The sequence below is a fragment of the Prorops nasuta genome, unplaced genomic scaffold (genome assembly GCF_024137725.1).
Source record: "Prorops nasuta isolate Cenicafe-Biocafe unplaced genomic scaffold, Cenicafe_Pnas_1.2 PNAS00187, whole genome shotgun sequence".
NCBI lineage: Eukaryota > Metazoa > Arthropoda > Insecta > Hymenoptera > Bethylidae > Prorops > Prorops nasuta.
Window position 1 is genome coordinate 675 of NW_027116983.1, and position 16,630 is coordinate 17,304.

Genomic DNA, 16,630 nt, shown 5'->3' on the forward strand with positions numbered 1-16,630 from the left:
TTATCGATTCTTATACCAATTTCATCAATTTCATCGATTTTTTTCATTAGAGTTGTAAATTTTTCCTCAAGAATGTTACATTTTAGGTAATAGTGAGTTAGCTTCTCACTGTATTCAAACAATTCTCGCATTAAGCTATCACGTACAGTCATCGAATTACGTAACAGAGCAGCCATATTCACCGCACTTGTCTCATCCGTAACATCACATTCTAAGTTTGAAATTATTTTCTTCTTGGCATTAAATGCATTCTTTTGTTTATCAAACTTTAACGTATCATTATCAATTTTGTGGAAATAATTTCTCACTTTACCGGTATTGAAACCAGCTCCAAATTTATTTATTGTCATAGTGAAGTAGTACGTTGAACTGAGAAAATCTGGAAACTACAATATCTTTTATATACGATAATGCTTTCTTCTCTCATTTAGATCCTGGCAATTTGCGAATATTTTGCTTAATTTTATGATTCAATTTTTCGATTTTCTCTTCAATTTCATCGGTATGTTTTTTCAGCAGAGCTGTAATTTTTTCCTCAAGGATCTCGCATTTTGATACACATTCATTCAGCTTTAGACTGTATTCATTCATTTCCTTTGTAAAGCTATCACGCAGAGGTGTAAAATTACTCATCAGAACACTGATATTCACCGCACTTGTCTCATCAGTAACATCAGATCCCAAGTTTGAAATTATTTTCTTCTTGGCATTAGATGCATTCTTATGTTTATCAAACTTTAACGTATCATCATCAATTTTGTGAAAATAATTTCTTACTGTACCAGTATTGAAACCAGCTCCAAATTTATTTATCGTCATAGTGAAGTAGAACGCTGTACTGGAAAAATCTTGAAACCACAATCTCTTTTATAAGACGATACCTTCTTCATGGAGCACCTCAATCATTGACTGTATCTCATTATGGTGATTCGTATGACCAGCAGCAGATGATGCAATTAATAGTTTTAATCGCTCGACCAGTTCGTTTGGATCGTTCCAATCTACATAGCTCACTGGATTATTAGTAACACGCATGTATCCATTGCCTTGCACAAGTTTTGCCTTCGATGGAAATAATGTACTAATTATTTCCTTCCATTTATGACCCTTATTCCCACGAAGATTTCCTGTGCTAGTGTTATCTTCTCTGTGCACATTAGTTTGAGAAAGAATACTCTTATATGTGCCTAAATCATATTTAGTATAATCTTCAGGTTCTTTCATGAAGATCAATTCAAATAGACCTTTCGTGCCAGGATAATACTCCTTATCGATAATTATAAAATTACTGTAATCATCAACATTAAAAGCACATTTCGCAAGCCACATTTTATTCGTCACTTTATCTAACTTAACTCCAAAATTACTGTCAATTTTATCCTTAGCATTATTCGTCAACAATTCTATATATTTGGATGCAATTGAACCAGACTTTATCGTACTTCGATTAGCATCTTTTACATCCTCGATGGATGTATGCACAGGTAATTCTATTTGTTTCGCTAAATCTTGCGTGCCATATTCATTATTCTTCTTCACCTTCTCCCCTCCTCCTCCCCCTCCCCCTCCTCCTCCTCCTCCTCTTCATCATCTTCCAGAGAAAGGTACTGTGTTTCGTGCGACTGTGGATATTCCTGCTCATCATCCGATGAATGACCTTGAACGTTAATTCTGGAGCTGCGTATGAAATCTTTCCGCTGTGGAGTCGATGTGAGATAAGACTTTCTTCGTTTCATCAGAATTATAAGAGATTCCTCACGTGAGAGAGATCTCTTTATCGGTTCCTGCTTAATCTCATGTTTCGGTGCAACGAAGATCGCTTCATTATGTTCGGTGAGCTTCCTTAATGGTTCAACTATCGGTTTAAAAGTTTTACTTAAACTGTCTTCCAACATTACTCTGTCTGATTTGAGTGCGCGATATTTCTTACGAATTACTTCACTTGTCTCAGCAATCTTCTTTAAAAGCTTTTTCTCCTTCATTTTGTAGAATTATTCTGAATTCAGTATATAGACTTGTTCAACGTTCGAGGTTAAACTAACATTTTTAACCATTAACATCACTCTTTAATCACAGCATATTTATTGAAACCCTTTCGATATCCTCCATTTTGCATTGCACTGTCTTTATCATTTACTAAAAATCCATAATCACGTTTCCAACAATTTGAACACAATTCACAAAATTTTTCAAACTCCATATCTGTATTTACATGTTCATTGTATATATGTTTTAGATTAGTTCCATCTTGTTTAAAAATAATTAAAAAATTTGCATTATCACGTATTAGATGTTTTGGTATCCTTGCATAAGTCTGACAAAGATAAAACAATCAATCTTAGAATGCCTACCCATGGAGAAGTAGTCTCTTATATTATCCTGCTTATCGTTTGCGACATCATCAAATATGAAAATCGAATTTGGTAGTGCTTGTGCTACTTTTATAACCTCGCTATTATTAGGAAATTGAAAGTAACCAATTTCTTCAGTTTCCGATAGTAGCCGCTCCAAGTATCGATATTTCGGTTGCTGCAATGATTTTGAATAAGCATATAGGTTTTCAAATCTTACACCGTGAAGACTTTCTATAAGGCTCAGTAATACGTTTGTTTTTCCACAATTTGAAGGTCCACAAACTATACAGCAAATGGTTGATGGGAGTAGAAGGCCGTGACGTCTCATGCATTTATCGGTTGTTCGGTAATCTATATTAGAGACGCGAATACCGAGCGGTTGCTTTACGAAATCCATGACTGATTATCTTATAGATATACAACCTATTTATAGGAATGAAACGAATTGATCGATCAGTTCTCATTATGTCGTTCTCAGTGTTAGCCGTGTCAAAATTGGAGGAGTTAACTGCTGAACAGTTTGAATATATACCGAAAATTATACTTTTAAAGCACTTTCCAAATAGTATTAAAGAGGTTTGGAATAAATTACCTGAACACATTCGCGCAGATCCTGAAGTACAACAATATTACTGGTGTTTCAAACATTATAATCTTCCTAATCAAGATCATAATGATGGATTGCCCCCCGCAATAAAAGATTGCTGGGCGTGTCAACAAACTCAGTGAGAGAGAGGAAGAGAGAAAGGAAGGTCCACATGGTGAGCTATGGCTGTGGCGCCTTTTTCAATAAAATACTGAATAAACTACCGTACGAGCTACATATTCCTGGCTACAATTATTGTGGGCCAGGTACTCGACTTAAGGAGCGGTTAGCACGTGGTGATCGGGGCGTAAATGCTCTGGACGAAGCCTGTCGTGAACACGATATCGCATATTCAATATATAAGGATCTACCTCCACGTCACCAGTCTGACAAAGTGCTTGGACAGCGTGCACGAAAATGCATCACAGCTAGTGACTCATCTTTACGTGAACGAGCAGCTGCAGCCGCGGTCTGGGCATCTATGAATGTAAAACGAAAACTTGGCTTAGGCCTACAAGTGCATGTAAGAAGCATGAAGAAAAGAAAAATTCGTGTACCGAAGAAACGAGGAGGTTTATTGAGGAAAAAGCAATTTAATCCAAAAAAAACGGTGGGGCTTATTACCTCTGTTCCCACTTTTTAGTACAGTGGGCGCATTAGCTGGAGGCGCAGCAGGTATAACAAAAGCTGTAAACGACGCGAAAGCGTCCAAGAGACAATTGGAGGAAATACAGCGTCACAATCGTTTAATAGAGGGCAGACGTGGACACGGTTTATACCTAGCCCCTTACGGGCAAAAGGGAGAAGGCTTAAAAAGGAAAAAAAATAAGCAACCTTCCAGCATCTGCAGCTACTAGTAATATTCAATTATTACATGAATGTCATGACATACCGCACTTTCGTGGAATCTTTATGCGTACATCTCTACCACAAACCGTGCTACGCAATGAGTGTGCAATCGTAAATCTCGATGACGAGAATGGTTTCGGCACACATTGGGTTGCCTACGTTAAACGTAATAAGTGTGTAAAGTATTTCGACTCCTTCGGATATTTGAAACCCCCAATTGAACTTGTAGAATATTTAGGACCTCCTGCTATAATCTACTACAACTATGATCAATATCAATTGTATGATACAAGCATATGTGGTCAGTTGTGCGTCAAGTTTCTACTTGAACAATGTCTTTAACGGTTACGCTGTCTGACTGCGAATCCATATTGGAGACAGATTTTTTCCCACCGATCAATCTTCAGGAGGGGCAATATGAACTTGGTCTCGTAGACTTTCAGAGCTTCAATTCAATCGCTAATGTTGATGAGTCGAACAATAAGTTTTACTACGATATCGAAGATCTGACTATACCTACAGGTTGTTATGAGCTGAGTGCTATAAATGATCTTTTGCGCACATTAATGCATGAAGCGGATAATGAAGATGTTATTATTCTACGTGCTAATAATAATACGTTGAAAAGTGAAATAAAGTGTAAATATCTGATTGATTTTACTAAACCTAATAATATAGGATCATTATTAGGTTTTTCGTCAGATCGAATTATTCAGCCGAACACTCTAGCCGAATCAGACCAGCCCGTAAACATTATAAGGGTCAATATTTTACGAATTGAATGTAATATTATTGCTGGTGCATATACAAACGGCAAACCTCAACATCTTATACATGAATTTTTTCCAAGTGTCCCACCTGGCTATAAAATCTCGGAAACACCGAAAAACGTCATTTACTTGCCAGTCATTGTGAAAGTAATTGACCGTCTTACCTTGCGCATTCTCGATCAGGAAAACCGTTTAGTAAATTTCGGTGGGGAAGCAATTACAATTCGATTACATATTAGAAAATGCTAATTTACAAAAATACTTATAAATCACCCATACTTGATGAGCCTATCATCAGTCCAACAGCTGCTGCAGGACCAGATACATTAAGTGGGGACTACGTTAGAATACCATCACTTACAGGAAAAAATATAGCCTTTCTTCAATCACCGGGTTTCAAGGTTAGAAATAAAGATGGACCTTTTGGACGTAACCGCACAACCTGTATACGACAATCGCATTACTAAAATGGAAATGCATGCTTACAATCCGTATGCAAATGCATCATTGGGAAATAGTGATGAAATTCGAATTCCAATACAACAGCAAGATTTAATTCTTCTACCATGTGAGAATTACCTATACATAGAGGGAAAATTAATCGAGGGCACTCCTGCTTAGGGTGCAACAACTCAAGATACTGTGGGACTTGACTGCAATTCCATGGCATTCTTGTTCGATGAAATTCGCTATGAATTGAATGGTATTGAGATTGATCGCAGTAAGAATATGGGTATTACTAGTTCCATTAAAACTCTCATTTCCCTGACTGGGGAGGAGAGTACAAGTTTACACCATTCAGGATGGTTTGTATAAGATTATAAGCCTACGAAATATTTCAATTTTTGTGTACCACTGAAAATGCTATTGGGTTTTTGTGAAGATTATAAAAGAGTCATAATAAATGCACGTCATGAGCTCGTTCTTATTCGAGCGCGTAATGATACGAATTCGATATACTCTTCAACGAAAATCACCGACTCCAAAATTGGTGTGCAAAAAGTTCAATGGAGAAGTCCTCATATAACATTAAATGAATACACAAAACTTCAATTTCTACGTATTATCGAGCAAAACAAGAGCCTCACCATGGCTTTTCGATCCTGGGAGCTCTACGAATACCCGCTTCTACCGGAAACACAGAGGCATACGTGAACTGTAAAAGCTGCAACACAATTGGAGAAGCCTCGATACGTTATTCTAGCATTTAGAAGAAATAAGAAGAATACGCAGTATATGAAGGTGCTTGACTTCGACGACAGCTTTGTTCGTGATGTTAAAGTCTATCTGAATCCTGAATTTTATCCATATGATCGACTCGATACTGATACTGAAAATTCTCGATTTTCTGTACTAAATGATATGTATGTTAAATTTATTCAATCATATTATGCTGGAGAAAAACCATCGAAACCAATGCTTGATTACAAAAACTTCTTAGAATATGGTCCTCTCTTTGTTATTGCTTGCTCGTATCAAAACGAATCTATTAAATCGGGCACGGTTGACGTTAAAATTGAGATCGATTGTGCTAAAAATATTGAAAGTAATACTACGGCGTATTGTTTAATTATACATGATAAAATTATTGAATATAACCCGCTTTCAAGTATTGTTGGAAATGTAAGTTAATCGCTAAAAGACTAGTTAAACTTATTATTGTAATGAAGGAAAAAATAAATAAGTTATATAAGATATACAATAATCATTTATTTGTGTGTTCATTTTTTTAATCATTCCTCACAAATGTTTTATACATTATTCTTGCGAAACTGGTTGAATAGCTGTAAATACCATATTGTTGTATACTCCCCCCAGATAAGTGAATTTTAATATATGTTTTGAAGCTGCATCTTGAAGTTTCTCGAATTGGCCTGGTGTATCCAGTAACATCATCATCCTCGCAGGCAAGGAAAACCATTCGCCTATTAACACCTTTGATATTATTCTCTCTCCATATTTGGTTTTATTTATCGATAAATCAGGTATCTGGTACTCCTTATTCACCTCAAATGTCTTCAGCTTTATAAACGTTTTAGGTTGTACAATTGCGAGTTCATTAATCTTAGATAAATCCATTTCTAAAATAAAAAAAATAATATTAAGAATAAAGAACAACGCATACCTAATAACGTAAAAAAAATAATTCTTATCTTGTAAAGATTTTCTACGTCAATTACGTGACACTGATACTTTGCACTACTTTGGAGCTATAATGAAATATTCTGCATGTAGTGTTAAACACTTGACGCTTCTAATTGAAACTGACTGAAATATCCTATGCGCCTGAAAGATTACTCCACTCGTGATTGAAGATTTAAACGTGTTAATACACGTTCTTCAAATACACGTTAATTATATATACGTTAATTATATACACGCTCCTTAGATAAAATGATAGCAGTCTGGAATATAAAGTGTTCATTGTTTAAATTAAATAAATCCATTTAATTCAAACGTGTCATAACATGCGCCAAATGATAAAGCGATGACTGTGTTTAAAATACAAACTATTCATTATTTAAAGCGAGAAGTAATCACCCACACACATATCTGCTATATGATTCTTTTATTTATATTACTCAGTTTGGTCTGGCTAGAATCTTACGGTCGTCTCCTAAGTTAAACAGCTTTGAATTTACGAGCGCATCAATGGCTACTTAACAGTTTTACTTCACACTGTGACTCTGTTTAGCATGTGGGAAAAAATAGCTAGAGGGTGGTTGAGAAGGATAAAATATGGTTAGAAAGTTTTGGGAAAGCTCTTATGAGGATATGTGGGGGGTCTCTGGTTGTAAGGTCTGCTTGCAAGAAAATGTAGTAAAAATATCTAGTGTACTCATATATTATCAATGGTATACGAATATTAGCAGGAAATGTATCATTTAATTATTAGAGGATCTCTAGATATAATAAAAAAAAATCTAGTGTACTCATGTATTAGTAATGGTATACGAATATTCGTAGGAAGTGTACCATTCGATTAGCCCCGCCCTCAGAGAATCTTTCTTCCTACCACAGATCTCTAACTTAGGCCCTCCCACTATTTTCCTCTTATGAGTCTTCCCTTTAATTTCATATCAAATTTTTCTTGGGCCTTTATTACTAGTTAGATTTTTTATTTTATAAGACACTGTATGCCTTGATCACTAGTCAGATTTTTTTATTTTACAAGACAGTGGTATTTAGAGAGTGATAAAAATATGCAGCCTCACATTTCTATTGTTTTGGGAAATCCTACGGTCAGTGCAGTAGTAGACCTGATAGAATTGCTTGAATTCAATTTTATTGAAATAAGTGACAGCCGGACCCAAGAAATGATGAGCATAGATGGTAAGTTATTATATGCATTATTTCGAAAATCCTCTAATTTTTTGAATTTATCTCAATAGCATTAACCTTTGTACGAAGATTTTTAATAGGTGTTAAAGAGACTATGGAAGAAGGACACGATATTGAAGATTTATTAGGGCGCCCAATAGAAATTAAATTAGATGAAATAATAGATGTTTTTAGTTTATGTTTCACTGAAAGAAATGACCGAGAGAAGGAAGAAGGTTTTTTAGATATAAATAGTGATTTATTATATATATATATAAATAAGCTCATTATGTATTTTCTGAAAATCCTCTAATTTGTTGTAATTATCAACAGTGTTTCGCTGATTACAAATGTTTCTAAGACGTGCTAGAGAAATTGAGGGAGGACACGCGAATGGACATTAACATATGTGGTAAGAGGAATAAATTCATATATTATAATTATATATAAAACTAGTGAATAAATTAAAATTTTATTTAACGTTAATGTTCTTCTTAAAAACTTTCTACCCATCTTTTCGCCCTCTCAACCGACCTCTACACTCTTAAAGGGTCTTTTTTCCCACCACATATCCATCCTAGCCCCTCCTACTATTTTCTTCCTATGGGCCTTCCATTAAAAACGACATTATAGTTTTCTTCACCATTCAATTCGGTCGATTTTTTTTGTATGGAACAAGTGAAAATGAACTATAAATTAGTGATTAATTTAATGTATGCCGAGGAGAACCCTCTAATTCCTATTGAAACTCTATTAGACGATATTACGACAATTTTAATAGGACTATTAACGGGAATCCGTATACCGACATTACAGAGCAAAAACTATTTCGCATGCAGCTTCGTTATTTGTTGACGGATTGCAAAGTTATTACAGGTTTTTGGAAATGCCAGATGCTTATCTACTAATTTACGTTAGGAAAATTAACAAAAAATGAAAAAAAATTTTTGTTTAAACAAATAAATTAACATTATTGAGAAACAACAATTAAATCGAAAAATCCCCCAACGTACTTTACTAGATAATGTTCATACGTTTCCAAAAAGTCCACATAAATGCAAATCCGTCAAGAAATGACGATGCTGCATGTGAAATAAATAATGGAAGAATTTCGTGTTCGGGAAGTCGCTAACACGAAATTCTTCCATTATTTATTTCGCATGCAGCATCGTCATTTCTTGACGGATTTGCATTTATGTGGACTTTTTGGAAACGTATGAACATCATCTAGTAAAGTACGTTGGGGGATTTTTCGATTTAATTGTTGTTTCTCAATAATGTTAATTTATTTGTTTAAACAAAAATTTTTTTTCATTTGTTGTTAATTGTCCTAACGTAACTTAGTAGATAAGCTTCTGGCATTTCCAAAAACCTGTAATAACTTTACAATCCGTCAACAAATGACGACGCTGCATGCGAAATAATTTTCGCCCTGTAATGTCGGTATACGGATTCCCGTTAAGTGGTGAATTAAGTGACAGGGACGAAGCAGTATTTGAAAATAGTAATTTATTATAAATGTGAACTTGTGTCGTGCATTTTACTAAAATCCGTTTATTTTTACAATATTATCCTATGCACAAATGCTGATGGTAGGCATCGCCTCTGTTAATGTGGAGGCGAGGAGGAGGAGGAGAATGAGAGGAGAGAGGATGACAATGAGGAAGAGGATGACGATGAGGATGTGATGCGGGCGCAGTATTCAATAAAAAGAGCAAGGATAAGGGCGGAAGAATAATTATGTATTTTAAAATTAAAATTGTTTAGTTATTTGACAAATATATTATATGTTGAATTTTAGGAAGAATAGTCATGTATTTTAAAATTGTTTTGTCATTCGTCTTTAATTATATGTTGAATTTAATATATATTGCTTATATTTTTTTTCCTTTTCAAGCCCTCTCCCTTTTGTCCGTAAGGGGCTCAGTTATTTATCGTCATACTGAAGTAGCACGTTGAACTGAGAAAATCAGGGCCTAAGTTGGAGATCTGTGATAGGAAGAAAGATCCTCTGAGGGCGGGGCTAATCGATTCCTTTTAGAAAATTAATTCAATACAATTTAATGCACATTACACAAACCTCTTGCCATTCAGCCAAACTGAGATTATTGCCAGTTCTGCCAGTGTATTCATCACCGCTGTTATAACCATTAGCGTTAGGGTGTTAGGGTGTTGACGGTGGCTGCACTGTCTCTCTCTGATCAATGAAGGTGACGGTCGGCTTTACTTTGAGTCGCGTCTGCACTGGAGATCCTTCAGAGACTCTGTCGCCGGGGCAGGATGCGAAAAACATTGCCTCTCCTGTCCAAGTCTGGATTCTACCTCCACGCGGTGCCGTTGGTAACCCTCTGCGGGGCGGCTAAACGAATCCCAGGCGCCTCAAGGGCTTTCTGCTTGCAGAAAGTACGGGCATGGTGACCCCGGGGTCACCTGAGATGGGGAAGGGAAGCGCAACCTTATCCGAATACCGTAAGACTCGCCGCGGGCTCCAACAACCTTGGTTCATGCGTGACCCGGGTACGTTGCTCGCGACGGGTTCGGGGGCTTGGCTTAACCACCCGGTCCGTGAGGACGTGCAACCTCTATAAAAAACATTTTTCTGAAGGTACCTGCTGCACCCTGCAGTGTATGTAGGCTTGCCCGGGCAATGGTGTCTCTGCCCGGGTCGACCTCTCTTCCACCGTACTCGTGGGAACCATATGGAGACCCAAAAATCCGTCTCTGAGCAGGGGACTGTAAACTCTGCTCCGATGATGGCGACGGCCGAGCAGTCCGTCGCCACATCGTTAAAAAATGCCAGCTGCTCCATTTCTGTAAAGAAAACGCCTAAAAACACCAAAGATGGCGATAAATACACTCCCGGAGCCTCCCTCCAACAGGAGGCAGCCCCGGTTGACGTTTCTGTAAACGCTATGGATTGTGCTGAGCAAATCATCCAGCAAGAGTCGAGCGCTGCGAGCGACTGCTTAGTCGTCGAGAACCAGCCCGAAGCTCAAGCCGACCGGCTAACAACCAACGTCCGGTTGCTAGGTAAACAAGATGGACGCTCAACATTGACAGCTCGACCATCCGGACCTGGAATCCTGCCTGGCAAGCGGAGACGCAACACGAGGACCTCTGGCACGGACACCGACGGCTCTGCAACATCCATCGGGGGATCATCGCTTACCTCGGTAACCTCTGCCCGGTATAAAAGGTACTGTAAAAATCCCAAATCATCGCTTGTAGATACATGTCAGTCGGAACTGACTAGCTCGGGTAATAAATTCTTTGTAGACGCGCTTGATATCATTGAGGCTAATGACGTGATTCTCAACCATGAGAACCAGGTTATTAGGAACTAGGCAATAGGTTTGTCCAACGAACTGTTGGACAGACCCAACCTAATTGTGACACCTCATATCTATCTCGATAGGATTAATAAATATGCGCAAACGATTGACAGGCTGTTCGCGAATAACGAGAAGTTTAGGAAGTTGCTCAGGGTGCATAGGCGAAACTCCAAAAATCAAGACTCTACTCGGGCTCACTAGGAAGTAACAGCCACAACGAGCAGACCACCAGCTACCTACGCCAGCGTGGCTCGGACAGCTTCCAGCTCCGCAACATCAGGGGCATCACTTTTGCAGCAATATCCAGCTATCTCTATTTCCACTAATAACTCTGTAAATAAATGTAATTTTGTTCCCCTGTGCTTGCCCGGGGCTAAAGTCCTCGACGCAAGCACTTCTAAGGTTGTTTCTTCTCTTCCTAACCCTTCTGGCAACGGTCGGCAACGCGTGGTCCTTGGCGGGGAAAATCGCGGTCCTGGGACGTCCTCTGGTACTTGGGAACCTGTAAATAGGAGGAAAAACCTGAAAAAAAGGGTTAGAAACGCATCGCACATGTCGGAGAGTCGAATTGCATCGCGGGAACGCTCAAATTCGCGAATTCAGGGATGCAACCGCACGGCGAAAAACTCCAGGTAGGTTGGCAACACAACGGCGACAAAGCAGGGTGCCAACGTAACAGCGAAAAACCTGAGCATCAATTTGGCTGCAATCAACCCGGACGGGGATACGTCAACTGTAAATCAGGTTGGCAACCTAACGGGGGAAAAATTAAGGTCGGTACGCTCCAAATCTTGAAATAACAGTGGTAATATTATTGTGCGGTCTAATAGCGCGATCAAAGTGACGTTTTCTGACGCTGCCAACAAAGATCGCGCCCTTAGGAACCTCGAGGATAAACTCGCATGTAATAGCTACGAGAATCTTGTGAAAGAGATTAAGGGCGATGGCAGAGAATTGTCTGTAACAGTCCGTAAGTACTTTACGGTTTCCGTAACGTAACGTAATCTAAGGCAGAGAAAAACGTAAATCGTAAAAGTGAAATTTAATGGGGCAGCTGCACACTGTAAGAAATAGACGAAGGAAGAACAGGAAATTTTGAAACTTCACAGGCAAATAGTTTAATATTTTGCAATAATATTTCTGAGCACATATTGTTTATATTTACTTGTTTTTTTAACAAAAAATCAATATGTCGGATCATGATTAGGTAAATGATTATTTTGAAGAAGAAGCTGATATTTTTTTTTCTGGGTGTCCAGAGAATATTTCTTCAAATGTAAAAACTGGAGATGAATTGCTGATCGAATTGTATAGGGAACGGCAATTTTTATATGATAAAACTAATAAATATTTTAAAGATAGACTGATGAAAAATAATGCATGGGTCGAAATATCAACTATAATGATAGAAGTCTGTAAAGGTGAGTATTAAAATTTAAATTTAAATATGCATAACCAGACACTAAAATCACAAATATGATATATTTTTAATAGATAATATGTATACTGCAAAATATTGTCAAAAACGTTGTACAAATTTACGGGATCAGTATGTAAAAGAGAAAAAAAGGTAGAAGCTGAATGCAAAAGTGGAAATGGTGTAATAAAACGTGATAGATTTCCTTTGTTTAAACAGATGTCTTTTTTGGATTGTTGTATTATTAGACGAAGGTTTAATATTGTTATTATTAATTAATTATTTAATAACATTATTAGTATAATGTTTTTACTTTCATTATTAATATTTACAGTACCTACAGTAATTGCATCTGTCGAAAAAATATAGAAACAGTAGCTCTAATAATATACAAGATAATGATGATAGAAACGAGGGATCAAGCACACATTCTGAGAATGAGGAGAATGTAAGATCAAACGAAAATACTGCATACGATAGAAATGGGAACAAAGAAAATAATATTAGACCAGTCATTAAAAAAAAGAAGTTGAATGAGACAAAAGAGTTGGAACAAACAATCATTTAATTGAGTCAAAGAATATCAAATTTTGTTGAAAGAAATCCTTCAGATGCAGATGATTCCTTCTTCGACTTTTTGCGAGCTAAATTTAATGATATTCCAGATAAGGATAAAGATATTAGAAGAAAGCTACTTTTGGAATCATTAACTTCTACCTTAAGCTAAACGTAATTTTAACGTTTTGAAAACTATTTTTAAACACATTTAAGGATTAATTATTCAATACAATGTTTTTTCAATTTATCCGTAATATGTTTTTCATTGTTAAATCTATGATATGAAAAATTTATTTTTGTTAGATTTTTCCTAGATTTTTCTTATAAATATTATAAGTTTCAGTTATTTAATTTTATGTTAAACCTTCTTTGTATACAAATAAGATACATATAAAAGGTCTAATAATGATGTCCGGCCAAAATTTAAGGGTGGTTGCAGGACATCATTGTTACACTCTGTATAAGTTGCTATGACTAAGTTCAATTCAATATTAAGATTTTTATTTCATTCTACATATAGAACTTATGCGCGGTAAGTGACATAATCATCTAATCGCGTTGTAACGTTAAGAGAAGCTTATTTGAATGATACTTGAATTATCTGATTGTAATAAACAACATTCAACAAATACTTTTGTACTTTCGGTAATACTTAAGAGGCATGTGTTATTTCGAAGCAATATATATATATATATATATTTTTTTTTACAGCTCAACATGTATTATTAATAAAATATTATGCGTGAGTAAGAAATACATGATATTTTTGTTATCATTAATACTATGTAAGATTAACAAAAAAAACTGACAAAATAAGAGAAGGAAGAATACACTTAGGTATATACATTAATATGATGTAGAATATATAAACGTATATTTTAAATATCGGTCTGCGCTGTTTGCAAAATTGGTGCTGGACTTTGGAGATAAAGTCCACTGATTCCAAAGGAGCAAGTTATATTAATTATACTGACGATAGAATTTTAACGCAAAGAGATCGAACTGTATAGTGGATATTCTAAAAATGTTTAATTTATAATGTAGAGCATTAAAACTGAATAATCACGCTGTTAGAAATTTTTCGATTATATGATGTGCATTACATTTCATAAAAGTACCTTTACCTTCATTAACTATATTGGGCTAGTGTATATAATTAATGACTTCTGATAGTAATAAAGAAATTTCTTTCATATAATTCGTTTCTCAAGAGTAGAAAAAGGAATGTTTTATTTTCTAGTACTTTCAATTAAGCTCCGAAGGAGATGAACTTTCTAGACAACGTAAATTCAAATGAAGCTACAGAAAACAATATAAATATTTTTAGCCTTCTTTGTATTTCTGGGCTGCTAAATACATAGGTTGAATAATTTAAAATACTAACACACACTATGTAAAAGTTAATAAATATTTACAGTAGAAGTATATAAATATTATTCTTTTAACAGTCTATATCAATTGCGAAATTGCAATGTGTATCACATTTTATGTTATACTGTATGCACTTGCTTTAGAATGTTGAGACTACTGCTGTAGATAAGAAAGTTGTTCATTCTTTATTGTCTCTAAATGTTACTCGTTGCACATACTCATGCTGCCATTCTACTTCACCTGCTGCAGATTGAAAATAATCTTTTAAAATACACCTTTGCGTTTCTCCACTTATAGCGGTATTACCTTCTTCAAAATTAGGGGTTGTATTTATCCAAATAGAATTGTGAAATGATTATTTGATCATATTTAATATATTTTAAATTCAAGTTTGTCAAGAAATTAAACATTTAGTGCAAATTATACAGAAAACCACAATATTTACCTCTTCAATACTTGCACTACATACGTTACTGAAATCTTTGTATCCAGAATGTACTTCCTCTTTCAGAATAAAATTGTGCAGACAAATTGATGCATAAACCATTAAATCCGCAGTTTGAGGTAATACACAGATAGCTGTATGTAATATCCTCCATTTGTTAGCTAATATGCCAAAGGCACTCTCGACTGTTCTTCGTGCTCTAGATATTCTATAATTAAATATCTGTTTTTCGTAATTTAGATTTTCGTATGAAAACGGTTTCATAATCCATTTAGAGAGCTTGAATGCATCATCAGCAATAAAAAACAAAGAGGTCTTTAATTCACTACCAGGGAGATTTATATCTCCATGAGGTATATTTAATTTATTGTTTACATGGACACTAATATCGTTGTTATTAAATATTCCTCCATCACTGTTGCCTATAACAAAATTAAATATTGTTAAACATAAATAAAAACTTACGAATTTTATATCTTACCTCCATATGACCCTACATCGACAAGTGTAAATCTATATAAATGGTCCGCTATCGCTAATAGCACAATACTGTAATACTTTTTATAATTAAAGTAGAGGCTACCAGAATGTGGAGGGCAACGTATCCGGATATGTTTTCCATCGATAGATCCTAGACAATTTGGCATATTCCAGCGTGCCCAAAACCCTTCAGTCTTCTTTTTCCAATCTCCTTTTTCTGGCGATGACAGGTACATCGGTTGCAAAATAGATACTAAAACGCTACAAACTTCCTTCATTATTGATCTAACAGTTGATTCTCCAACACAAAATGCAAGCGCGATAGTAAAATATGATACACCAGTAGCTAGATATCTGCAAAATGGTAAAATTGAATAGTACATCTTATAATAACTTAGAAAGAAAACAATAAAGAAATGGTAGGAAAAAATGGTATGTAGAAACTTCATATTAGGAATATTCTTTGAAAAAAGTCAAAATGTCAAAAATCCAACAAAAATGTTATATTGAATATGACTATAAGCACTGAAGACTTCAAAAATCATATGAAAGCTTTCATATTCATTGAATTGATCAAATTAATAATATTGGGATAAACACGCTGCATGGTGAATATAGCATATTAGAAAAATTACACGAGGAAAATACCTACCACAAAGTAATGAGAAGTCGTAATTCAGGATTTAGTGCACGTGAACTCTTTTTCTTTAAAAAAGGTTCAATCATAGATAATAATTTCTCAAAATGTATTTTTGACATCCTCGTATAACGGTAAAATACCTCCGAATCATTTTTTATATCCTGGAATAAAGTATTGTAATCTACATGTATATCTCTTGTTAAATTAAAAGGCCTGGTTCGCCATCTCCTGTTAATTCACCTTATTTGTTTTTTTTTCGTACATACAAAAGGTATGAAATCATACAATGTTGTGTTAGAAGTAATAATCTCGCATTTTTCATTTTTCCCATTTTTACTTATTACAGTATTCAGTATATTGATATAGTTATAAACAAATTACTGTAAATTAATTGAATATATATTTAACTATTTGCCTTTGTAAAAATAAGATGTATATATATATATATATATATTTTATTCAATCATCTGAAACAGAGAAATCCAGTTAATATTTTACAAATTGTAA

The 16,630-nt window shown here is 35.3% G+C and overlaps 2 protein-coding genes across 2 annotated transcripts; both read right to left on the reverse strand.

Moving 5' to 3' along the window:
- Positions 1-423: 423 nt before the first annotated feature.
- On the reverse strand, positions 424-1,982 carry LOC136785198 (uncharacterized). The gene is made up of 4 exons (XM_066746211.1): positions 1,665-1,982; positions 882-1,266; positions 778-833; positions 424-660 (listed from the first exon to the last, which is right to left on the reverse strand). The coding sequence occupies exons 1-4, from the start codon at positions 1,980-1,982 to the stop codon at positions 424-426; spliced, it is 996 nt and encodes a 331-aa protein (XP_066602308.1).
- Positions 1,983-14,677: 12,695 nt separating this feature from the next.
- LOC136785199 (uncharacterized) lies at positions 14,678-15,932 on the reverse strand. The gene is made up of 5 exons (XM_066746212.1): positions 15,928-15,932; positions 15,485-15,837; positions 14,985-15,425; positions 14,777-14,864; positions 14,678-14,717 (listed from the first exon to the last, which is right to left on the reverse strand). Exons 1-5 carry the CDS (start codon positions 15,930-15,932, stop codon positions 14,678-14,680), a joined length of 927 nt encoding a protein of 308 aa, XP_066602309.1.
- Positions 15,933-16,630: the final 698 nt, after the last annotated feature.

Coding starts and splice junctions, on each gene's coding strand:
- LOC136785198 (XM_066746211.1), bottom strand. CDS start 1,982: ATGAAGGAGAAAAAGCTTTTAAAGAAGATTGCTGAGACAAGTGAAGTA. Junction 1,267..1,664: donor TACGCAGCTCCAGAATTAAC/GTTCAAGGTCAT, acceptor ATTATCGATAAG/GAGTATTATCCTGGCACGAA. Junction 661..777: donor CTGGTTTCAATACTGGTACA/GTAAGAAATTAT, acceptor GTTACTGATGAG/ACAAGTGCGGTGAATATCAG.
- LOC136785199 (XM_066746212.1), bottom strand. Junction 14,865..14,984: donor GGTAAATATTGTGGTTTTCT/GTATAATTTGCA, acceptor ATTTTGAAGAAG/GTAATACCGCTATAAGTGGA. Junction 14,718..14,776: donor GAAGTAGAATGGCAGCATGA/GTATGTGCAACG, acceptor TCTTATCTACAG/CAGTAGTCTCAACATTCTAA.